This window comes from Rhea americana, unplaced genomic scaffold (assembly GCF_003343005.1).
Source record: "Rhea americana isolate MKP2758 unplaced genomic scaffold, rheAme1 scaffold_458, whole genome shotgun sequence".
NCBI classification, from domain to species: domain Eukaryota; kingdom Metazoa; phylum Chordata; class Aves; order Rheiformes; family Rheidae; genus Rhea; species Rhea americana.
In genome coordinates, this window is record NW_028186599.1 from 20,739 (window position 1) to 47,766 (window position 27,028).

General features: G+C 36.1%; 1 protein-coding gene across 1 annotated transcript in view; it reads right to left on the reverse strand.

Moving 5' to 3' along the window:
- MUC6 (mucin 6, oligomeric mucus/gel-forming) overlaps positions 1-27,028 on the reverse strand; it is a gene marked incomplete at its 3' end in the record, with an annotated part of 88,356 nt that overhangs the window by 20,277 nt on the left and 41,051 nt on the right. Inside the window, exons 2-9 of the mRNA XM_085316228.1 lie at positions 20,248-20,358; positions 17,357-17,366; positions 9,118-9,358; positions 7,404-7,530; positions 6,191-6,278; positions 3,783-3,892; positions 2,767-2,974; positions 505-627 (exon numbers count right to left, since the gene is read on the reverse strand). Of these exons, the coding sequence (XP_085172354.1) occupies positions 505-627; positions 2,767-2,974; positions 3,783-3,892; positions 6,191-6,278; positions 7,404-7,530; positions 9,118-9,358; positions 17,357-17,366; positions 20,248-20,358 (1,018 nt within the window). The remainder of the gene's footprint in view (positions 1-504; positions 628-2,766; positions 2,975-3,782; positions 3,893-6,190; positions 6,279-7,403; positions 7,531-9,117; positions 9,359-17,356; positions 17,367-20,247; positions 20,359-27,028) is intronic.

Consider the following 27,028-nt stretch of genomic DNA (forward strand, 5'->3'; position numbering starts at 1 on the left):
AATACCTACATCACAGTAACCCGAGAGAATATTTCAGTTCTGAAATTTCAAGAGAAGATCCAAATAATAGTCATAATTACAGTTTTTACAGACAATTTCATCTTGAATGATTTTAAAAGGAATTTACAAGATGTCTATAATATTTCAGAACTTCTCTGAAGTACACTACTTCTTGAGAGAAGAAATAAATTATATCTAACTCAATTTATACTATAAAACAGAACTTCAAGCAGATAGTACATAATTATTCYATCACATATTACGGTCCTGAGAGGAAGATGCTTTCATGGCTCTCTTGTGAATAGTAACCACGGATCTTTCATGACTGAGACTGTTCATGACTCCAGTTATCTCATGTTATCTGAGAAACTGCAGTTCTAATAGCATAATGGCCTGAAATGCACTGCTGAATCATTGTTTAACAAGATTATTTCAGCTGACTGGCTATAGGCTAAAAAAGATTTGTATAGGTCATACAGGATAAGATGAACACAAAACTGATACCTTCTGGACAAAAGCAACCATAGGTACAGTGACTGGAACAGCTGTACTCTGGGTTGGAACAGGTTTTAACACATGGAGAACCACATTCCTCATAGATTTGGTTAGCAGAACATTTTCCCACAGCTGTAACAAATAACCATGCAAAGTGTTAAGATATTTTAAACAGTAAACTGGAAGATTCTCTCATMTACCACAAAGGAGGGAGAAGACCTTGTGAACTCTTGACACTAACCTTCTCTTACCCTGTCCTGATGCTCAGTTCAACATCTGAGTATTCATCATCATCATATTCACTCTAGTCTTTATTCATTTTTCAAGTCAGATTTATGAGAAACTCCTTTTAGAAGTTTGAAGGATGGCAAGCAGGTTATAATGCAGTCTAGCAAACTACCATAAATCAGATTTTCTGTAGTACTTGAAGTACTGGAAGAATACAATTCCTTGATCTTCTGTATTGTGCTTCTCAGACATTATTTATTTTTCAGATTGCAACTACCTAACAATATTAACGTCTAGAACTGAAAACACATGTTTTATTGTGTGATAACAAGCAGAATTTTCTCTCCATCTGAAAGAGGAAAATAAGTGAGCTAGGAAAATGGGAAAGTTAGCAGTGAATTTGACAAAAAACAACAAAGACTAAATAGTTCATTACCTTTGTATGCTTGGCATTCATTTGCAAGTTCTGTTTCTCACCTTTTGTTTTTTGGGAGACAAGGGCTCCCATTCACTAACTTGCAAATCCTTATTTTTTTACTTCCTTAGTTTTGCATTTTATCACTTTACTACAAGTTCTAGTAATTGTCTATTGCCAGTATGAAAACTGCCATGACATGGAGAAGGCTGAGTTTTATTTTACTCTGATAAGTAAGAATTTTTGTACAGTTCTGTGACTGTACATGGTGCCTTACCAATATTTATCGAAGTCTATAAAATGCCCTGAGGAATTACAATTTTGGAGGACTAAAACCAGTCCAGAACAACCAAAAAATAAAATGGGTTACAATTTATTTAAGATAACATTGGAGAAGTGGTGGGGAAGAATGATTTCAGGAAGAAGTGCAATTTTAGGATAACAACGGAACTTAATAGGTAAAGTTTTCAGTAAGTACAAGGAAAGAATGAAAGAAAATTCCTGACTAAATTCAAAGCAAAAAAATGAAGAGCAACACCAGTACATGAAGATCAAGAGAAGAATAGAAGAATATGACACGAGAAACACAGATACTGCAAAATCATGCGAAGTCGGGAAAGTAACAATGATGAGATGATGGACTATGCAAGTCAAGTAATGATGTCAGGAATATAATTCAATTGGGACTTCACTACTCTCATGCTAAAATCTAAATCGTAGCCAATCTCAAAGACTTCTGTAAGAGGATAAGAAGCAAGGGGTAAGGAAAAATACGTCCCTGTTAAAGCAATTTATTTTAAAAATTGCTGCTCGTGGCCATGTAGATATATAAAGGTTAAACAGAAATATGATTAAACAATGTATTTCTGAAGGACAGCACGACATTATGCAACGTCATTTTGAAAGTTCCTCTTTCTTGGTATGAGCTGCATCTCTGGTAATCTAATGTGTGAGTTGGTTTAGAAATAACATCAGTTTAGGTTACTTTTGACTCTCTTATGGCCAGCATCTTCTAAAACAATGAATCTGTGCTATGTAATACTGATTATAGGTTAAACTTTCAGGCAGATCCATTTCAAAAAGTGAATCAAAACTTGACTAACAAGAAGACACTTGAAAAAATATGTGTCTAATCATGTACACTTTGGAGAGTAGCTGAAGATTTAGTCTGTTTTCTTTGTATTGGTAGTTACAGCTAAGAAGATTGGTGGAAAAAAAGGATGAGACTGCAGTGACAGTTTACAAGTTGTTTCTCTTTGCTGGCTAATTTACTGAGTAGAAAAACAAACAAAAATATGCTAAGTAGAGAGAAAAGACTCCTGCTGGAAGTTTGGGAAATTCAACAGTTTTCACATGGTGAGTACTTCTCTTCAAATTGAACAGCCTCTGATGTAGATCTAGGAGCCACCTTTCATGCTTCCTCTTTCTTTGAGGTTTCCATGTCTCCCCTCTTAACGCTTTACCCAAGACCACTGCTGTTTCTTTAAGAAAATCATTTCTGCTCGATTCATGTCAGTAGAGACTTCTATAATCAGTTGTTACAAATTCCAGTAAAGAATCATTCTCTCTATATAAAATATACAGCAAGCTTGTGTAAAACCTTGTGCCTATAAAACATTTAAACTTACAGCAGAAGTTTTCATTCCTCCAGTTTAACACCATTTGATGGGACATAGCACATTGCCTTGAATACTCTGACAGGGTAGAGCAAGTACAATTGTTTTGTCCTGGCTCACTGCAGTCCTGCATATCAAGCTGACAACGAACAATAAACCCGTCCTTTGGCACACTGCAGGTTGGTGACACCAGGTTGAGTAGCTGGGAGCAGATCATTGCCTATATAAAAACAAAATCAAAATTGTTCCCGGTAGCATTTTTCTCATGTGAAAACCACAACACAACATCACTGCTAATTACGATTTTCTTGTTGATTGTCTGCTACACCTTAGTAATGTTTAGCTGAATTAAAATGCATGAGAAGTTCTGCAAATGGAAAGGAATATAAATCCACTGTATAATGGATGGATCTTGTATGTTGAATTAGTTCCACTTCTCATTAAATTGAAAATGAGTCATCAATCACCCCTAATAATTGGTGAGAATATTACAGATGAAGTATTTTGTCTTACGGAGATCCAGTCTGAAGAGGAAAGTGTTCAGGGCAAACACCATGTGGCAATAACATATTTCCTCTTTGAACATGCCTTTGATGTGTTGATATTGCCCATAATGTTGCCTGCTGAAATATCACATTTCAAAGAGAAACAGTATTAAAAGGTTCATATTCTGAGTCAAAGCGAGTTCTCCAGGAAATCAAATTAGTTTTTCAATATGAATACAAGTAATATTTACAACCCTTCTCCAGAAATGCATCTTTCTCACCACATCTTCAGATACTCCTGTTCTTGAAGCCTGCTTTTAAGCCATACAAATCCAGCCTCAATAATACCTCTAGGCCCTTTTCAAAATCTGTTCTGATGCAACAAAGTCCTTTTCTTTCTCATATCATGCTATATACATCTTTTGACTTTATTTTTTTCCATTTAGATTTATGAAATCACTGCCACTCTGCTGATGGTTTCTAATCTGTTTTTCCTTCTCTGTTAAAATTATGGTGCAGAAAAGCCAAGAAGATCTTTCTTACATATTTTTTGTGACGAATGGCGGAAATTGATATCTCCTCAGACAGGCAGATCTCTGATGGATCATCCATTTTTTGTAATGCAGCAAATTTGTATGTATCCAGCAATTTACCTGTAAATTGAAGGGTTATGATTTGTCAGGAAAAAAAAGTATCAATTTCTCTAATGGTTGCTTTGACATAGTAAAAGCCAGATTCTGCTTCATCATTGTGAAAGGTCCTATCAAGTCCAATTTCCTGTGATGGTACCTCTTTTGTCCTCTATCCGGAGTCTACTCAGTAAAGTATACTTTTAACACCTTGATCATTTCTCTGAGCTMTTTCCTTATCTATCACTTCTACAACCTTACAAGGTATCAGCTGCTAACATTTTTCTATCAGTGGTGTTATCTTTTCCATTTGCCAGTTCATGCCTCCTCTCCCCATTCCACATTCTTGTGTTTTCCCTACATGTGGCGTTAAACCCATCACAATCTAAAAATAAATTGTATTCATTTTAGAACTCTTCTTTGTGACGTGTACAGAAAACTGCAGTGTTGATCTGAGATTGCAGCTTACTGTGCAGCTTAGTGTCTCCACACTAGCACTGCAGTTCAGATAAGCAGTGTGCTTCTGAAGTAGATCTTCCAGTCATCCTGACTTACAGCAGTTTGGTTTGAGTTTAGTGTGGTCTTGGTATATTGAGTTCTTTCCAAAGAAACCAAATCAGAAGATATACTCTAAGAGCATGCCTAATGGGCTCCACCTGCTAATGGGCACAAGTCCATCAGACAAGACTAGAGCAAGTCTGAAGTAGAATCATAGAATCATAGAATTGGTAAGGTTGGAAGGGACCTCTGGAGATCATCTAGTCCAACCTCCCTGCTCAGCAGGGTCACTTAAGAGCATGGTAGACAGGGTTGCATCCAGGTGGGCCTTCAAGATCTCCAGAGAAGGAGACTCCACAAACTCTCTGGGCAACCTGTTCCAGGGCTCYGTCACWCTCACAGTGAAGAAATTCCCCCTCACATTCAGGTGGAACTTCCTGTGCTTCAGTTTCTGCCCATTGCCTCTTGTCCTGTCACACAGGACAACTGAAAAGAGTTTGGCCCTGTCCCCTTGACACCCTCCCTTCAGGTACTTGTACACATTGATAAGATCCCCCCTCAGSCTTCTCTTCCCCAGGCTAAATAGGCCCAACTCTCGCAGCCATTCCTCAGAGGGCAGATGCTCCAGCCCTCTGATCATCTTTGTAGCCCTGCGCTGGACTCCCTCCAGTAGCTCAATGTCTCTCTTGTACTGGGGAGCCCAGAACTAGGTGCAGTGCTCAAAATGAGGCCTCCACAGGGCTGAGGAGAGGGGCAGGATCACCTCCCTCGACCTGCTGGCAACACCCTTCCTAATGTACCCCAGGAGACCATTGGCCTTCTTGGCCACAAGGGCACATGGCTGTCTCATGGTCAACTTGTCATCCACCAGCTCTCCCAGGTCCTTCTCTGCAGATCTGCTCTCCAGAAGGTCAGCCCTCAGCTTGTACTGGTGCCTAGGGTTATTTCTCCCTAGGTGCAGGACTCTGCACTTGCCCTTGTTGAACCTCAGGATGTTCCTCTCTGCCCAGCTCTCTAGCCTGTCCAGGTCTCTCTGAATGGCAGCACAGCCCTCTGGTGTAGCAGCCACTCTTCCCACCTTGGTATCATTGGCAAACTTGCTGCAGAGGCACTCCGTCCCCTCATCCAGGTCACTGATGAATAAGCTGAACAGGATGGGACCCAGTACTGAGAGCCCAGGGGGACGCCACTAGCCACAGGCCTCCAACTRGACTCCATGCCACTGATGACAACCCTCTGAGGGCCTTTCAGCCAGTTCTCAATCCACCTCACTGTCCACTCGTCTAACCCACACTTCCTGAGCTTCTCTAGGAGGATGTTATGGGAGACAGTGTCAAAAGCCTTGCTGAAGTCAAGGTACAGTAAAACCCCTGAACTGCATATGGGGTTGATGTCAAGTCCTCCGCACCACTTTGTTGTAAAGATCCACCCCTACTGGGACATGTTACTTGTAAATGATCTTGTCCACTATGTTAATCTTACTATAGCCTCATTCTTGTTGCCAGCTAATGCTGCCATTTCACTCACATACTGTGCCTTTCTATGGACCTGTATTTTTCTGAAAGTTAGGTGAGGCAGACACAGTATGATCCTTACCATATGTTCCAAAATATAATCATAGCAAATAACAGTGGCAAAAAAAGTGTTTGGCATAATCGTATATTATGTTCATAATCATATATCAAGATAAGTTTATTGGTGAGCTATTTTACTCAGTTCTAAAATTGTCCGAACAGTCAGAGAAAAGCGAGTACAGCATTACATTTTTACTTTGACTCAGTTTAATTAGCCCTTCTTCCATTTGGACTGTCCTTTAGATCTTACCTTCATTCATAAAATCATTCAGCTCTTGGCCATCATAATTTCCACACATTCCACAGGTTTTCCCCATATATTTTTTCTCAGTCAAAACCTGAAATAAAACAAAACATTCAAAAGGAGCACTCTAATTAAAATTATGTATGCAGCATTACCTTTCTTGTACAAATTCAGTTCAAGAACATGATTAGAGGTGACCCTTCTGATTAATTTCAGTGATTTGACTGGGACAAGAGGTTTGAAAGCAGTAACTTCTTTTCTGAATCAGCAAGTAGTGATTGTTATGTTTCTTTTACTCAATAAAAGAATAAGATTTGGAGACATTTCCAGGGAAATGATGGAGGATAATATTCTAAGGAGATGGAAAAAAAACAGAAAAGGAAATGAYGATGTTTCATTGCTTATATTACTTTTAAATAAGCACACATTTCAGGTTTGTTCTCTTAAGAAATTGAAGGTTACACGAAGAAAGGTTTTTTTTCAGAAGAATGTTATTCAGTTATCTACTGCTCTAGATGATGAAGTGGTAAAATTGCAACTGGCTACAATCAATGAATTATCACAAAAACCTTAGATCAAGGAAAAGAGTCTGACCGTCTACAGAATATAGCATGTACCCATCATAGAAGTGTTTCCTGTTACATAGGTGACAGTAGCACTGGCAAATCTCCCAGACAATTTACAAGGTTACAATCTCTCCGTTTTAGCAGACTTATCAATTCAGAATTCAGTGTCTTATGTGGCATTAATACCACATGAGGAAAGGTCTTCTGTTCTCTAAACTACATCAGAATCTTTTGGGGAAAAATATGAAAACTTATAGGAACTGGCCACCTGTTAGATATCAAAAGATGTTCAAATGAAGCACACCAGAAATGGCACATRCTACTAAATTCTGCCTAACTGTAAACAAATGCAACATCCCTTTGGCAAAATATTTAAGCTGCTGAATCAGCCAGAGGAAAGGTTAAAATCCAAGGAAAATGCCCACAAATCACAATATTGGTGGCTTTAGTTAGCTATCAATGCTGGAAGTAAAAGGAAATGCAAGTATAAGCAGCACATTTATTTACTTCAGGGGGAATGGATGAAGCAGGAAAAGAATAAATACCCAAATAATAAACACATGCAAAAAGCATCCATTAAGTCTAAAGAGATCCTATCATTCCAATAAGTCAGTGAGAATTTTCTCTTCTGCTGTATGAGATATTTTACTAACCATGAGATAGTCATCATTGTTCCACATGACGACTAGCTCCATCTCCATCATCTTGGCCACCAGGCGGATGTTACGCCCGTAAGGCGCTATCTGAATTCCATTGCTGGTATAAGGCAATTTAATGACACTGTAAGGAGAAAGAAGAGAAAATTAACCCTCTTATGTCAGTATGTTATGCAGGTATTGGTAATCATTTTTAGAAGTAACACGCATAGTAATCTGAGTACTTGTAGCAACACAATATAGATTTTTTTCCCATATCTGTAATATTTCGAGATACACACAAATTTCTACTGACTATAAGTCAGTATTAGCTGTTTCAAAGGACCACCAGGCTATGGTTGCACACTGACCATAAAGAATAAAAGAGAGTATATTTGCACAGAACTTGGGATCTGCACTTGGTTTGGTTTTATTAGGGCCTAGCTACATGTTTCAAGAACTCGTGCTTATGTATTTTTTGTGGTGGAACTATTGATAACTATCCCAGAGAGTTTCTGTAGACAACATACTGTTAATATAGAAATTATTGCTAAGGCCAAGAACTGGGAAGGTCAGAGAAAAATATAATGGGAATGGTGTAGCAGAATTAGGTCTTCATTGTTGTGGCTGAATTCTAATGCTACAAACAAACAACACTGAWGAAGAAATATATTTTCTTACGGTACATATGTCTTAAAATACAAGAAATGCTAATTGAGGGGGACCCCTGGAGGTTACTGAAAACAATCTTCCACTTAAAGTAGGGCTATCAACAATGTTAGACCACATCAACTATGGCATTTAATTCTTGCGAATGCAAGACCACAAATTTAAAATGTAGATCATTGAGTTAGGTCCATATATTTGTATAGTTCTCCTGGAAAATAAACTAATAAGGAAATTGTTCCAGGGTATAGTTTACTAAATTAAGGTACAGCTGCAAGTCATCTTTTTATGATGATCGTCATCGTACAAACCCAGATAAATTTAACAAAATACAGATAATCCATAGTAACTGCAATTACCTATAGGCAAATATTCAATGCTGTCTATCAGACAAAACAAAGGCTGAAAACTTTCCTGGGGGTGGAGAGGGATTTCCTTGTGTGGGAACAGTTTGTCTAGAAGAATGAATGAGGTAGAACCCAAAGTTTCCTATCAATGTAATTCGTAGTAAAATAGTTGTTTTCTGGAGATGGTAATCCCTGGAATAATGTAAACAGTCAGCAGCCTTGTACACAAGAACTTCTCTGTAGACCCTTCCAGTATTTCCTCTGTTAGCTGAATAATCTGAAGTTTGTATTGTATCCTAAAGACATATTACCTTCAGCTCAGAGAGCTCACTGTTACTTAAGTCTCTAATCAAACAAGTTGCAAGCAAAACTCAGAAATTTCAAGTAATAAACTGTTTCAACTGTACTTGAAAGAGAGATCAAACAGACTGGTAGTGTTTAGGAGACCATAGTTTCAACTGGAGAGCTATTTTGGTCCATGAAGGTTAGCTTATCTCTCTGCCTACACAAATATACTATAAACTTTATTCAAATAACTGCTAACGGATACTCATCCAGAGAGATATCTTGGTAAGAACAAATGGGAACAGAGTGTGTTTATTTGTCTTCTGTAATTTGTTAATTCATTTTTGGTATAAAGTAGTCTTCTTTGGTATAAATTCTGTACAGCTGCTTGCTTTTTTTAACATATTTTTTCCCCATTCATCCCAGAATCTTACCCAACACTTCTGACTGAAATGCTGCCTTTCTCAACAGTGATGACAGAAGGTCCCAGCTCAATAATGATCCTTGCAATTTTTTTGTTCAGCCCACGGCGGAACTGAATGTTGAAGTCTGGGCTGGTTTCATCGCATATGGTAGCAAAGATATAGTTGCAGGTCCCAGTGAAGTCATACTGGTATTTATCAAAGGTTGAGAAATGCCCTCCACCCCAGGTAGAACAGGAATCCTTGCCCAAAACTACAGAAGTGAAAGAGAGAAATGGATTTAGCTCTCCTTACTGCATATCTGCTCATTCTGATTCTCATTTCAAACATAAATAGCTGGAAGAGCCAGTTAGTTTCTACTCAAATTAACTACTATTGCCTCATAAGATATTGCCTATCTTTTTTTTTATTCCCTCAATGTAGGACTTATTCTGTTGCCAAGCTGTCTATGACCTTCTCCTTCTTTCAACTCTTTTTTGTCTTTAGGTGGCATTTTCATTGAATAGTCTAATTTATTCCAACAGTCTCGAAGATCCCTTGTTGTCATAAGCATTAATATGATGTGAACAACCTTCTAGCACTTTTTTTTGTAACCCCAAATACTATCTCAACTCAGGAAATGAAATGACAGCTGGAATGACAGCAATACGCTCACATTTACTGTATGCAGAGGAGAGCTCCCTAGACTCCTTTATCTTGGGAAACACCATTTTATCTCCATTATTGGTGATATAAAGGTTTACCTTCTTATTTCAGTCTGCCCAATCTGTTTGCAAAGGCCACAACTTGCTATGGAGAGACCATTTAATACCCCATAACATTTACAGGACTATGTATGGGTTTACTATATAATAACTCACTGTACAGTCCGATCATTAGATTCCCAAAGACAATCTTAAAAGCTCAGTTTGTAAATCCACACTTTTGGGGCTCTGTGCGCATGTGTAACAAAATTCAAGCCAACTTTGTTAATATATTGAATRTTTTAATTGGTTTTCACTGTTAACAAGTAATCACTTCTGGTCTGAAGGGACAGATTTTAGCAAACTGAAAYGAATCTTAAGAGGAGATACAACTCCAGCGCTTGATGCTACAGATGTTTCTATACCTACTTAATGCATTTGAATAGTCTCTCTGAAGTTGACAGGACTACTAAAGTAAGTAAAGCTATGAACTTTGTTAAGTAATTGAAACTTTGATCATTATTTTTCATTTTAAAATGATTTTTTCTTGAGTTTTCTGAAACTCCAATATCCTAGAATTTATCTTAGAAGAGTTATCTATCAGAAAAGTTTTGCAAAATCTACCTCCAATTTATACACAATGTTTAAAAGCTAAAACACTTTTCTAATTCTTAAAGAGTGATGAATGACTACCAAACACTATTGTTTTTATCCACGTGATGTAGAAAAAGCTGATTTCCAATGCGCTAATTACCTGTTGGCAGAAAGTACTCCTCTTCCATACTTCTGTGCTGTCCAGAACGTCTGACTGGAAAATATGAGTTGGCTAATTGTTATCGTTGATGCCTTATGCCAAATTCTAGTTAGTTTAATACTGTGTTTAACTCATACTGACCAGCAAACCCCAGCTTGTTCAGAATGCGCCAAGAAATAATTACATGGGATTATACAATGGTCAGAGTGCAATAGGTGTTTTTTTTCTATAAATAAAGGAGTACCTTCAGAATGAAGTATAAAGGGTTTTATTTAGATTTTATTGTAGAAAAATAACAAATGGTAATGTCAGTAACTCAAGAAAGCTTAAAAACAGATTTTTTATCTTTTGATATCTATATGTCTTTTGAGTTCTGTTTTTAGTAAGTGGTGTCTACTGATTTTCTTTAAGTCTGTATTCTACTCCTCAAGCTGTAAGAGCAGACAGAAGGCAGAGACAAGGTAGATTTTTTTTTTTGGCTGATCAAAAGTGCTCAATCGGTTTTTTTCCTTTATGATATATTTCATGTGCTTTTTCATGCTTATGCTGAATGCGAATTTACCTCATTCAAACCACTCTTTGTTTCTTMTGCCTAAAGAAATGCCTCTCGTTATCAAACATTTACGTTTTATATCATTCTTTTTTTGTTCTCCACCTCTACATTTTCCATAAACTGAAGAATTTCATTGTTAATGACTGAAATGCAGGAACTTCTGGACAGTATGCAAGACCAAGGCACAGTATTTTACAGCAAGACATGAAGAAAATAGGTTATTAGGAAGAATGTCAGTAAGCAAAATATGGTAGATATTCTTCCAGAACATCAGGACTGAGAGCCATATTTACTTTAGAAAAGATCTAATGTTCTTTCTCAATGAGCCTATATTTTCAGAAGGATTGCTTCATAACTATCATTGTGTTTATCTGGAACAGAAAATCGTACAATTACCACTAACAAAAGTTGTCATTTTAATTATAAATTCACATTTTAGTTATATCTACTCCTCTTACTGTACTTTTGATAGCTAATATTTATAGTATTTTAAAGCTATACAAAGTAATTATTTTCTATGCTCACGTGGCACATATTTTCAAATGAGTAAGATCATTTCCTACCATCTTCTTTTTTACATCTTAGATTCAGGAAGACTAGCACAAATTTGCAGTAAGTAGGTGGCTGGAGTTAATTTTGCTTACTGGGTATTAAGATGCATGCACACAAGCCCTTCTTAGCAGCTAAGGGAAAACTTCCAGGAAATTACCAGGAACTGTGGCAATAACAGCTTCACCTGGCACAGCTGGATGTTAAAGGGGATATCTGCCTGACTTCCTCTTGGGTATAAAGGTAAGGAAGAAGTATTTCCTGTTCTGCTAGAATCTATTTGGGAAAGTTCTTCTACAACCTACATGTATAGCTCTGGTTATGGACAGAGACCATGCTACTGCAGTCTTTTGGTATAATAATGTAAGTACATCATGTTGAATGCCTCTTTAAAAGTAGCTCTCTAATTACCTGCTGTATATTATGGATAATACGTGCTTTAGAATAAATTGGTATTCACTTTGGTATTTTCAGCCCCAGTGTCTTTAAGTAGATCAGTATGTTACATTGATCTTTCTTTTGTGCATAAATCTAGTTTGACATGCAACCTTTAAGATAACTTAGCCTACACAGAGAATCAGGTTTCCTTCATTTTCTGGATTTTGCAGAATCAGAAGAATCCATTTTCTAAATTCTTAGATAATATTAAGCAATGATCTACAAGAAAAAAATCAAATAGATTGCAAGAACAACTTCAAGAGCAAATTTCCAAATGTGGATTCCATCAGCTGAAAGCTGCTATAACTGCTCATATTTGCCATCCTTAAACATCAAAATCTCAGCATGGCAGACCATAATATTTTCCAATCATTATAAAACTTACCATACCAGGTAACAAGTTCTTTACCACCTCTTCAGCAAGCCCTTCAGTCAAAATTTCTAAAACTAAAGCTTTTAATTATAAGCTCCTTGAAGCAAAGACTTATATTGAGCATGTGTTTTGTACAGGGTCTTCTGCACTACAGAACTGTTGCTGACTAGAGCTGTTAGTCATACTTGCAACATGAACATTAAATACCAGGTTCAGTACTTACTTCTTTGCAGAGATTCCTTCTGTCTTTGGAGAAGGAAGTGGGGCCAATAATTTCCTTCAAAAGCTGTAGAAGCGAAAGGAAAACACTGATAAATTATCCTCTAAGCACACAGAAGGTGAATATTTGTACATTTATTTCTTTAAAAACATAGTACAAGCAGAGTCAGCATTTAGAATTGTCCTGTCACACAACACTGAACAGAAACTACAGTGGAAAACCACATACTTCAGTTTGCAAGAAAATATTCTTCTGCAATTAGTGTTACCAAAGGCTGTCAGAAACCCACTGCAATATGGGATTTCCAGTAGTTCAGTCTCAAATCCTGTTTTCCTCRTTACAAACATACGGGATATATCTTTTCCCATGCTTTTTAATTCTTAGTCCACCATCTGGGCAGAAGTAATGGAGAGAACAACCAAAACTGGGAAAATACAAGTAATTTTCCATCTGTTCTTCACAGGAATCATGGCTGAAAAGTGGGAAATCCCCAGGCCTGGTTCCTGCTTTTACTGCTATAGCCAAGGCAATAATAATACCATTGGGTATCTGAGGTGTAAATGACAAGACAGAAGTTTAGTGAGATGTATCCCCTTTTTCTTTCTCCCCAGGCATTGCAACCATTTCAGTGGGATAGTACTCCACAAACTAAAACGGAAACTCAAGAGCATAATGGAACAGAATTTCTAAAAATCCAAATATGTTAGGTTAACAGCTCAGTAACTTGTTGATGGCCTGAACAAGAACATTCCCAAAGAAAGAAACGACATACAGTGATCTCAGCTGCTGAGTTGCAAGCTGCTACACTCAGATGCATAGCTAGCACTACAAGTTCTGCATGAAAACATTTTAAATTCTACTCACACAGGGTTGTGCTCTGTAGCTGGTAATCACTGTCTAGTAATCGTTTGAAATTGTGCCAATGTTTTAGTGCACACTTCATGGTTGGCCTGCAACTCAGGAGCCATCTTCTCTCACACTTCTTCCTCTGGCCTTGCATATTCTTACTGTGCCCCATATCACGGCAAGTATCCCACAAAGAGCAGTAGAATCAGTCTGTTTGGCTACTGAGCATTCACTAAACCTCATGTGGTTACTGCATTTTTTGAAGTCCTTGACTTTAAAATCTCCATTTGTTCAATGATCTATTATCACTGGACTCAAAAGCTTTGTAGCTTGGGATTAAACCACAGTAATTGCAAAAACTATATTCACAGGATTTAAGAGTAGGCACAGTTTTCTTCAGAGGATATTTGACTGGCAGGAATTGAAGATATGCCTGAAACATCATTTCAGGTAAGACTTATCTAGAGACCTTGATGTAAAACAAGAAGTCTAGTACTTAATGGATAAACATTTTAGATCAGAGCAGATAATGTATTGGTTCACAAAGCTTATTTGTAAGCTTCTCTAACTTACAAATTTGTAAGTATAAGCACACTGAACAGTTACAAAATGTTACAAATACTCCCAGCTAGATTAAAAAAATTAAATGTAATAATCATCACGGACATTATAGAGAACATATAGAATAGATAAAAAGAAACCATGATTTTAAGCAATACTAAACTATGGCAAAAAAGGCTCTCAAAGAATCCGCTGAAAACACTACAGGAATAGGAATAAATAAGAAAGTGGAGTAGCTAGAGCACCAAGGCATTTACTTATCAAGTCTTTANAAAAAAAAAAAAAAAAAAAAAAAAAAAAAAAAGATAGTCATCTGATATTTATGTGGGCTAGATCAAAACATAAGACAGAACTCTCTAAATGATTAAAAAATTACATGAAAGGATATTTTGAGAGTCAAGGAAAATTTGATAGGCTGGAATATTTTGCCTGTCTTCTAGCTCAAGATTCTTTCTACTAGAACATTCTTTAGAAAGTAATGCCATCTCATAGTTCATACTTAATACTTTCTGCAGTTTGTTTAAAAAAGCAGGAAGTTTTTGATCATAATTCTGCACAGGAGAGCTGTTCAGCTTCCCCATTAACATCACTAGAGCACTGTATGAGGAATATCTGTAAGATGAAGACATTCTGCACTTTGACAACACAACAGAAGTCTATAAAGAAAAAAAAAGATGCCAACTATTTATGGAATGTATTGTAATATCTGTGCTTTGCATCAGTTCTAGGGAATGATCCACCAATGATATCAGTAAATATAATTCAAAAGAAAAGTTAAGAAGGAAAAAAATAACAAAAAATAGTTCTATTTCAGTTACATTTATTAAATATGTAGTTGCATTTTAACATCTAATGAGAGAGAAGAAAACATATATATATGTTTCTGCTGGTAGTGGGAATGGAAAGCAAGACCTGAATCGCATGATTTGTAGTGTCTCACTTGGTTTCAAAACATGCATTATTTTCCTCCAAACAGTATGCAGAGAGGGATAGAGGTATCTAGACTTACCTGTACATTGCAGAAAACTGAAGAAGATAGGCAGCAATACTGTCAGAAACATGATGCATGCCCTAACGGGAATTTTTTTTCTGGACTCTCCTCCACTCAAAACAGGCAGTGCTGCTGCCRCCACCTATTAGGCTTACTTTTTCAAGCTTGGATGCCTTATATATAGAATTGCAATGCCCTCCCTCATTCCCATGTCTTTCAGAAATTTCAACAGCAAAGTACCCGCCAAACAGGATCTCCTCTTTATCAAGTTCAACACACCTAAATGCCATTTAAAAAGAAAAGAAAAAAGAAAACATAAACCTCCTCCAGTTCATTATCATTTTACAGGTTTTTTTAATGGCTACTATTTGTCACAGCTCAAACACATTTAACATCATTTACTGAACAAATTTAGTATTATATCCAAAAGCAATACAGATCAATAATACACAAATTATCATCACTACCTGATAAGGAGAGGAATAATATTGTATCAGTAAACAAAGTAGAAGGATGAAGTGCAGGAATTTCAGAATTGCTGAAAGGAATGTGTAGATAAAAGGTGGCAAAGCCTGAATAAACAGAGATCCAGTTCTCAGATTTTTTTTTTTGTAATAAACTTTTGTATTTATTCACTCTCCTTAACAACTGTGTTCTCCATCATTTGACTTCTCAAGCAAAATGATGAACTTTGATTCAGCAAAAAGGGTACTCCGTGGTACAAGAACAGGAAGAATACAGCTTCTCTCCCAAGTTGTCAGAGGAGCTAAGAAAGTTCTTGTTTACTGTCTTAGCACTGCCAAGGGCAGTCTATGGCACAGGGTCTGGTCAAAAACCGGGAGGGCCACTGAACTGAAGTATTTTGGCAACTTCGACAAATTCATCATCTCTACTTTCTCACCAATATCCTCAAAAGATCAGTTCCACCTCTATTACAGCACRTGTATCTATCTATAAGAGTTGAAACATGTTGAACACACTGGATATGCTCACAGCATCATTGCCACTGCTGAACTGAATCAGTACAAACAGAACTTCACCCGCTTGATCCTGTCGTTTTTCACTACCACTATGACTACTTTAAGCAAAAATAGTGCAATTACAGGGCATCTTCCCCACAGACATAGAGAAGGTATGGATTACTTCTCTGTATTAGCCTTTCCCATTTCACCCGTGCAACACTTACTCAATTTATTACATTTTTGGGTTCCTATTGCTCTGTCCTTCTGTTCTGTGAAAAAGTGGCTCCTCATCATGTTCCTGGAGTGATCCATTCTGAGTGAYAGAAGAAGTGCAGTGCAGACACTGAAGACCCTTTAGCCTAATATCAGAACTGGCTGGACCTGGCAGCAATTAAAATAGAAAGATCAAATTTTAATTGACATAAAGGTTTACTTTCAGTTTTTGGAGTGTTTTTTGGCAACTGGAAGCTAAAATACATGGCTCTTGATAACACAATTGTGATACCAAATTGAAAAAATTTCATTTAAAGTTTTTCTGGATCTTTCTTATGACAAAACAAAGCAAATGAACAAAATAGAGCAAAATGTATTTTCAGTGGGAAAAAAGTCTGTTTATTTGAAATCCAGGCATTTAAGAATAATTTGACACTACATATTTGACCAGATATGTATGCTGATCATTAACATACTCTACGGTTTCAGCTGGATTGAGTATTTGGTATTATAATCATCCACCTGTTAGATATCAGCTTTGACTCTGTTGCACTTGATGATTCTTTTTATTTACATATCCTTTTCAGAGATTTCACACCAATATAGTAAAAATAATTAACTTTTTAAAATTACATGTAGCAATGACAGGATTTACATTTGACTCCAATATTCAAATCTTGTATGTGACTTTGGGATAAATCCCTTCTGGGATGCTGGAGTTTCTGTATTTAAAAAGGACATAATGACTCCTTAGCACTTTCTGAATAAACAGGACCTTTTCCTTAAAGGTATCATCATAAATACACCTTATCACTAATTACTTCTGAAAACCTTGATCAAGCAGCAAAAATACTGAGTCTTAAAAACTACTTGATCTAAAAAAAAGTAAATAATTAGTTACCTACTAAAATAAATCTACACCTATTAATATTTTACCCGTAGATATTACACTCAGTTCTGGCTAATCAGCTGTATGTTCTTATTAATGAAACTCAAAATGGAATTTCATTTCTTCACTTTTAGAAAATAACTGCTCTATACAGATCAGAAACTAACAACTCCGTAACAACTCAYGAACTTGATCACTGATAGCGTTATACAAAGTTACCTTCCTCCGACTACACAGAGAAAAAACTTTCATCATTTCTGTCAAACAGGTGCTTTTCTTTTACTATATAATCCTTCTGTCAAGCAATTCTACTTAAAAACAATGAGCATTCCATGAGCAGATCCTTTCCAGAGCTGGGCATTTAAGAGCAAATTTTGTGCTGTCAAACATATCAGACTGACACCATGCAGAGCCAAGATCACTGATAATGAGTGAGAAGGCATCAAAGCTGCCACATACCACCTAACAGCTTATTTTCCTCTTAACTCATCCTTAAGCTTTTCTCCACAGTCTTTGTCAAAATCTTTTATGTCTTTCTTTCATGAACCTTCAGAAGAACTCATCAAGTTCAGATACTGGTAAAAGTTACTACAAATCCTTCTTACACAGTATTGTTATTTTCTGTTCCCAGGATTTGTAGCAGTGTTCTTAGCTGCCATTCATTCTATTAGAGAGATCAGGATAAAAAATTTCTCCTCAGCTATCCAGGAAGGAATTTCACTGAATCAGCCTAAATGCTTATAATTCAGTAAGCAAGTTAGTATTTTATGAGGATATTCAATGATGATGTAAATAAAATGAACTAAAAGGAGCATCTAGAACTATATTTAATCAGACAAGTTAGGACCATCGACCAAAAATAAAGCATCTGCTGGAAGACAGTGAGAAATAAATAGGCCCTTAGTAAAAGAATAGTTACTTAGGAAAGTACAAAAGTATACTTTTATACTTTACGAAAGTATAAAAGAGTTTTGTGGAAAACTGTATTTAGCTTTAGATATAAAAAATGCTATTCTACAGGCATTTATTCAGTTTTGTCCAGTTCTAAGAGAGAATGACACCTTTTCCATGTCATCATTATAAACAATTTGCTGACATTGTAACTGTTGGAAACCGCATTGTACAGGTGAGCAAAGACTATTATGGCTGTATATAATGTTAAGTAATAATTGCTCAATATTTAGCTGTATTTCACTTTCCAGCATCATGCATACTTCCAGAAGATTGTGAAATGACAAAGGAGTTAATGTAAAGTTAGAAATTAAGCATATTGAGAGAGTTATAACAGTTAAACTAAGTAACAAGCCTTTTTGCACAGTACAATTTATGTAGGAAATACTATGTATGTCTACTTTAAGGCTATTCTGATGCCTTTAAAAAAATCCCTATGAAAACATTCCATTTTCAGTAATATATTGCTTGTGTATTATTTAGCAGACCCGAACATGTTTGAACATACAGCTACATTTCTTTCCACAGAGCCAAATCAATATACAGCATTTGATTAATTCTAGGCCTTGTGGATGTTCCAGTCATTTCCAACTTCTATAGCTTGCGCTACTGTCTTAAGATGGTTTCCAGATTTGGTAAAATCCCAGGTATAAATATCAGCTACAGCTTGGTAGCAATCTATTTCACACAGCAGCTGGTGGGGTGTGTGTGTGTGTGTGTGTAGTAATATTTGATTTTCCACATTATCCCAATTTTGAATCATGGCAAAATATAGTATTTTAACATGAGACAATTAAAATATATATTAAGTTCTAGATTATTTTAGATAACTGGTCTTTGAGCAAATGTTTTAGAATATTGATAAAAGTAGTAGTTGTGTTCATTGAATATGACCTTTAATCTCAGAAATGTTGTATCAGAATAAGGTAAAATGAAATTTTAACTGATAGGCTCTTGAATACCACTGGGGTTATTGTTATTCTTTATGACTGAGACATTGGCTGTGACTGACAATTCCAGCTTCTATCTGCCATCAAATGGACTGTGAAACTTCATTCCAGTGAAAAAATCAGTATCTGGCAGTGTTTTGTAGCAACTATTATGCTATGGAGAGTAACAAGCCATTCCTACACCCTTGCATACAGATTTAAAGGAAATGGTGATCAAATGGTGGGCTTTTCCAGTGTAGATTGTTTCAAGGTATCTCTATTTTCTGTGAATACCCCTTAACTTCTATGCATATTTGAACATATCTGGTGTGGATTGAGATTTGGAAAGAAGTTTGAAATATCTGGAAAATGAAATTGGAAAATAAGATTGCCACATAAAACAGATTTCAGGTGCCCTCACATCCAGTATCTTATCCAAAATAGCACCTGAAGTTAGAATGTTAAAATTTCACAATATGTATATATGACAGAATCTTTCCTTCAATATCTAATCTATCTTTAAATCTTACTAAGTTCATGTTGTGGCAAATTAAACTCTGTACAGTTGTCACAAATGAGGACATTCCTCAGAAACATCTAAATTTCTTTAAAGAATTTTGCATATGACAAGAACAGAAACATATCTGTATCACTCATGATTTTAACTGATCATTAGTACCACTGCTTTATAGGGCAGAAACACAAAATTCCTACAGAGACGACTGAATATATGCTGACTACATCTCCCATGCACAAGTTTGTGAATTATTAATATAAACAGAATTTAACTCCAGATTAGAAAAAGCTTTAAACAATGAATGAAAGTATTTTGTCTTGTACAGGGATAACTGAAAAAAGTACAGATTATCTTTTTCTGTGTGTTATTGTAAAATAATGGATTTTTTTGACTTTTCTGCTACAATGGAAAAGAGTTAAAAGGAGATTTTCTTAGTCTGTAATGCATATTGAGCATTTTGTGCCCAATTAGATAATCTCCGGGTCTTTTGCTCTCACAGAAACAGTTAAAAAAGTAAAGAAAAAAGGTAAGTAGTAAATATTTAGTACTTCAGATAAAATTCTCTGAATAATTACCAGAATAGCCAGTACACTGAACATATGAGAGGAAGGAAAAGAGGAATGCAAAGACTAGACCAATTCTGCCAAGTCAGAATTAAATGGAGTATTATGCGTTTTACCTTACACAACTTAATTTCACTGGCATTCCATTACCTCAAAATAAACCGAAAGATCAACGTATCTGGCACCACTATGCTGGATACGAGGAAAACCAGCTCTCGTTTTGTCTGCCTGTTTCTCGTTGTTATCTTCCATGTAATCTACCTAGGGAGTAAAGGATTACACATACTATTACTGCTGTAGGCTAAGCTTATTGCACACATTGGAGGCTCCTGCTTGGCTGTTTGAGTAGCTAGCAGGCAATCAGGCAAACAGATAGGATAGCCAGATGGCTGCCCTGGCTGCCCACATGCTTTCCAAAGAAACTGACATTAAAATAGATATACACACATAGAATGTGTTCAAATTTTGATGAAGAAGAAATTCTGCCATTATCCTTTTCCCTTAGCCTACATCCTGCCTTCAGAAACCCCTAATATCTGCTTTATATTCCAGTCTCATTATGTTCCTTTATTCCTGTGTGCCTTTCTTCTTGAATCTCTTCATGGTCTTTGTACACTTCCTACAATTAAACTCTGTCTCCGAAGTAGTACTTAGAAGATGCCCAGTGTGATTGTGCCATCAGAGACTAACAATCCATCTTCTAATTTTAGTAGAAATCAGCACTTTCTGATTTCCTCGTGGTCACAAAAATCAAGATAGTTCCTCAGTATCTAGAAAATGTACCATAATTCCAAAATTTATCAGATGTAATCTTCAAAAGTTAGGCAATACGGGACACACAACCAGAAAAATGCCATTGAATGGATTGTTAGGTCTCCAGTTCTGCTGTCCTCAGATATTTGACTATAGATATCTATGTAAATTATACTCTTGCAGTATACATAGAAACAGTGGTTATAAATGTTGTGAAAGATTTTATTTCTTGTATTACAGTGTGTGTAGACTAAAACAGAATATAAAATAGGAAGTATATAGTATATATAAAACTAACATAGAGCATTCTGTCATTGTTGCCAGCAGTACTTCCATGGCTTAAATGAGTATACAGTCAAGTCTTTCTCATATACTTAAGAAAAAAACCTAGAACACCATCTTAAAAATACATGCTTCTAAAGTGGTAAGGAATTCATTAGTTTGTAATTTCTTGGGACAATAGCCTGAGACCTCCCTGTGTTGGCTTTGTGCCTTTGGCATTCACCCTGATGAATATCTCGGATACTGTGGCTGTGGGGACCTCCTTTGCTGTCATTCACTCTTTGTATCCTGCCAGCTTGAGAGGCTGAGAAAATCTGCCACTCCCACAGTGCTCTGAAGCATATCTGCTGGCCTGAAGACAGGAACTGAGACAAAACATTTAAAGACTTTTTGGAGTAAAATGTGTGAAGTTTTTTTTTTTTTTTTTTTTTTTTTTTTTTTTTTTTTTTTTTNGCAGTTCTTAAACAACATGTTTTCCTTTCTGTGGACAGGAAAAAGAGGAAGGCAAACTCCCCTCCTATCTCCTGCAGTCTGTTACCTTTCTGAATTCTGTGGTGTTGATTCTGGGCTCAAYTGCTTTGGATTTTGACCTCTTTAGTAGTTTGGGTTGCAGAGTTTGTTCTGTAACACTGAGCTTTAGTCAATTTAGTTACAGTGCTGACAGAAAAGCACAGAATCACATATTGTGAAAAGATAAACAAACTCTCAAATACTATCATGATCAATATCTGTGCAGTATCTCACAGAGTCAAGTTTTCTTTTTTAGTTTAGCTGATCTGTGGAGGAAAACACTGGTTCTATCATTTCAGTTTCATTTGCTTCCAGTAGTGAAAATAAAGGTACTCTTTCTCACTATGACTATTCAGGATGATCTCACATCAAAAGATAAAGACAGATTAGACTTTATGCTGCACAAAATCAAAACCAGGTCTGCTCCCTTTTCACCCMGATAGATAAAAAGTCAATACTAATTATCTTTGTAGTTCCTGATATGTCATTTTTTCCTCTGGGCTGTTTAGTGTGGGCAATATGTAATCGTAAGAGCAAAATTTAGAAAAGTGCAAGTCAACATTTTTCAGCTTTTAGGCTTAAACAATTGATCCGTATTCCTTTTTAAGGGAAACTCAAAAATTATTCTGAATCAGCAATTCTGTTGAGCAGCATACCTTTTAACTCCATACAGCAAATAAAGCAAATGAGTGGAAAGAAAAATATCAACGTCCCATTGCTGAGTTTTAACAAACATACATAAAAGCAGATGTGATTGAAATGTTTCTAGCTTAGTTAGAAACCAGTTAATTAAGTCATAGAACAACAGGCAGCTGAAGTTCTTGTAATGGCTAGCCTCACAATTGCCATGCAGTTTTGAATTCATGATCAAGCTGGGTTTAGAATAAAAAGATACAATTATTTGCCACTTGTTACATCACAACTCCATTAATTTGATAATCAGATTTGATTAGCAGATACGAAATGAAAAGCAAATATATTGTCTGAACCAGGAATCCATTAAGTACAAGCTYTGACCTCTACTGCTACAGAAGGAAAACAAAACCTGTATTTACACAAATATTAAGAGCTGGCACCAGGAAGTCAATGACAATCACATATTTACACTGCCCTTTAATGTGTGTCCATTTTATAACAGATAGTCTCCTATTGATGCTAATATAACATACATACTAAGAAAATACTTTCAAGCATATACTTTAATTTACCCTTGTTATGTTTGATCCTTTTTCATGCTTCTTGGTTGACTTGGAACAAAAAAAATGAATATTCACTATGAAAAAACCACTTTGACTTCTGAATTGTTTTAGAAGATATTTGAAAAATAGGACTTCTATTTTGTTCTGAAGTTTGGAAACCTCTTTCCAATTCTAAAAAAGAACAAAAAGATGTTATGGAGCAAATGAAACCGAATCAAAGCTGTAAAAATTGTGAAGGTTTTAATGATGGTAGTTCCATGCACACAGTTTAGAGAACAAAGTAGTTTAGAGAACAGTATGCAAATGTAATTTTTTCTTGGCCGGGCAAGCACTGCATATGGAAAACTGTAAAGGAAATACATTCAGCTATTGCAGCAAGAATGAATGACTTGTATCACTTTTGCATATCTCCATCTCTGACTAATATAAATACTGTATAATGCTGTAATTGCAGAATATCTGCAATTTGTATCCTGATTATTTTGTTGCTTTACCCTCTTGTATAGATAGCTATGTCTCTACCACATCTCTTTCTGTGAAGTGATCATTTAAATGTGGTAAGGCTTCGTTGTCCAGAGAAACTAGTAGCCATTTTGTGCTTATTTTCACAGAGAATATCATAATGATGTCAGCAATATGTTTTCTTACAGAGATTTGGTATTTTTTTTCTCATTTTTCACCTTAATACACAATACAGATTCAGACTTGAAAGCTCTTTCTTCTGTGTGTGATGAAATATAGTCTAGCTATATGCAATTACCAGCCACGCAGCTTCAGTTATTGTAAGAACATTTTTTTTTCATGGGGAAATAAGAACATAGTTTGAAAGTCTTGCATGATCAAGTGCATGTGCACTTTCAATATTTAGAGGTTTGTAAAGGAGATCAGACATAACAAAATATGAGGAATCAGTTGGAAAGCTAAGACTAYCAAATTGGCTTGATTTTGGCATTTTTTCCAATTTTTTAAACAAACACAATATCGTACTGTATCACTAYGTTGTGCCATGTGGTTACATCTTTAATTCCTCAAAATTGGATTTATCCCCTTGGGTTAGGTTGTAAGTGTCTCATATGCACAGGTGAAGGGCAAATACAAAGAACTATCGTTCACAGAACTAAACTGAAGATTCAGCTATAATTGTAGTCCTTATATTTGTAAGTAGGAGCAGTCCTCTCTTGTGCCCTGTGTTAAAGTAATGGCTGCAAGAGGAGTTGCAATGAGTTGTTCTCAAACTTTTTTATTCTAGATTTTCCTTTCAGGTCCATGTTCTATTACTTGAATTACTCATCTGGAATGTCTAGTTTCTCAAGTGTTTTCAGTGTAAGAACAAGTAGAGAGGGAGCAGTAACAGAAACATGCCTGTATGTTACATATCTACAATCCAATACAAATAAAATGCTTGCCAAATGAATTTACTATCAGAAGTGTAATATACCGATATCTTTCTAAGAATTCAGGTCATTCAGGGATAAATGCATTTAATATCTTATCTGCCTAAGATATCTTTTTCAAATAAGCTAGATCAGTTAAACTTATAACAAGACTTAATTTTCCACCTCTGAAAACTGTTCTCTCTCTATATATATRTATGTACACACAAAAATATACTGTTCTTTTGGCCTTTTCTGGCTAGTTCAGAGAACTGTACTGCCATTGGGTGTGTTGACAATTCTGTTCAAAATAGAAAACCTTTGACTAAAGTGCTTAAGGTAGTGAAGGCAAGTGAAAAATGCAGGCACAGGCTTTGTTTCACTGATGCAAGTCTGGTATGATGTCTATAATTCTATCTGAGTTAACGTCACAATTGTTGCAGAGCCTATGACTGCCAAACTGTATACAATATCTTTCCTTCTGAATAGAGTATCAGCAGAGTGCTTGCTTGTTGAGAATCTGAGGCATATGATAACTTGAAATTGCTTGTAAGATACTTGGCAAGGTGAACTGCTCTTGTGTTTACATTTTTAATTATAGAAATTTAAAATTCTCATGTACTTCAAAGGGATTATTCTGTAACTCTGAAAAGCAGTTGAAAATTTACATCTGAAAAGTACCTGAATGTAAAGACCATTAAAAAAAAAAATTAAGTGGAACCTGAGCATTATCCATCTTCTACAATTTCTAGGAAAACTGGGTTTTTTTGTTCCTCACTGACCTTACCCAAAAAGCTGGAGTTCATATTGTATATATGCATAGACTCCCTCTGATTACTACAACCTCTCCTTGAGATGTTTGGTGGAGTGGTACCCAGGCAAATGCACAGATTCAAGGAAATTCCATGTATTTTCTGCCCTGCTTAAGACACTTATGCTTCTAGTTGCTCTGAGGGTTGGCAGCATCTGAACTTTCATTAAGAAGCAGATGTTGTAATGTCACATGCTTACAAAGGGTTAAAAAAATATACAAAGGAACCTTCTTTGTGTTATCCTTTCTTTTTCTGTAAGAACCGAAACTATAGATGTGAGGGAGTTTAACTTCTGGAGCACCCTTATTGACTTCTGGCAGGCTTCATATGGAGAGCTAGGCTTTGAAAGCACCTTTATTTTCAAGACTGAGTCAAATTGATTTCCAAATAGCTTATTTTATTCCTGTTAATTACTGGTGCTATATCCTATCATATGCTGCATCACTTTCATGACCTTATTTGAGTTTCTTCCAGTAATACATTAAGATCTAAGACTACATAGCTGCCAGGTACTGTTCACTCTCTTATCCTTTCACCAAGGAGAGACACAGCTGTGCAGTGGGGCTCTTGCTTAGAGAGTTGCTGTTTTTTAAACATTATTGAATGTATTCAAAACGTTGATGTCAAAGCCTTGCACATAATGTGTGATGGGTGTTGAACATTATGTTAKCCCTTAGCTCTGGCTTGTTAGATTAGCTTTCAGGAAAGCTTACATCCCTTAAAGGTTTACTCTTATTAAAAAGACTACCAATTTACCAGAGTAGCATTGTTACCAGAGTAACATTTTTAAGTATCAGCATTTAAGATGTCTATGCCATCAAAGAGGGCTGATTCAGAAAGACACTCTTTCCCCAACTCTCTTCTGCAGAATCGGAGACATAAGATCATCAGGGTCATTATTACTGTATCTGACAATAACAGCGACCTACATTAAGACCAGTAATATACTTTCAGTAATATATCAGTAATATATCAGTAATATACTTTGATACTGATAGCTAAATGTTGATGCAGAGTTGAATGGCTCATTGAAGTGGGCATAATCTGATTACCTCCACAAAATAGTATTGTACGCATTGAATCGAATGTTACAATACAAAAGTAGAATGATAGCTCAAGAATTTGTGGAAATTATAAAGGCTCTGTTAACCATGCAATTAGGTAGCATCTGTGACTTGCAACCTTAACAAATGAACTTTTTGTTGCTTTTGCCAGGATGAAGTGTCCCAGTGTGACTACAGTTTACCATCAGTAAAGACACTGCAGATGCTCACACAATCATGAGTCAGTAGGATGATTCTGAAACAGACATCTCCAATTCAAAATTCCCATTTTTGCTGGGATTTTTTCCAGTACTCCATGGAAACACTTTCCAGATTTCCATATCCTACAATTCTTTGCTGACACTCTTGCTTTAGGATCATCTGCAAATGATACTGCTGAGCAGCTTTGTTTCAAACCATGTAACATCTACTAGGAGTAGAAACTCAATTATCATGCCTTGATGTCAAAACCCAAACATGAAGTTTGAGCATTTCAGAGATTGCTCAGTTTTCCACCACAAACCACAAAAACAGCAAAACTTTTCCACTGTGCTTTTGACACTGGAGTTCTGTGGATATCAATGCAAAAATAGGCAGAAGTATTCAAAGTAGCAAGAAGTTACTCTGATTCTATCCATTTTACTATTACAAACCAAAGCCTTTAGTGATTATCTGTGTGACTTTGGTACGTAGTATTGGAGTTGTTCTCACAATTGCCTAGGTAAATGGGTCTGAATCACTGGATGCTTAATATCCAAGAATAATGATGCTAACTGAACATAAACAAGCTGATGCAAAAGCACTCACTGGTGCAATACACAAACACTGCAACTACACCCATGGTAGTTAAAGAGTTTCTCTCTCCAAAGACTAGCAAATACTTCCAGTTGTGTCCCCATGCTACAGAGGTACACTATATACCAATCATATATTTACTAATAATCCAAGAAAGTCAATGG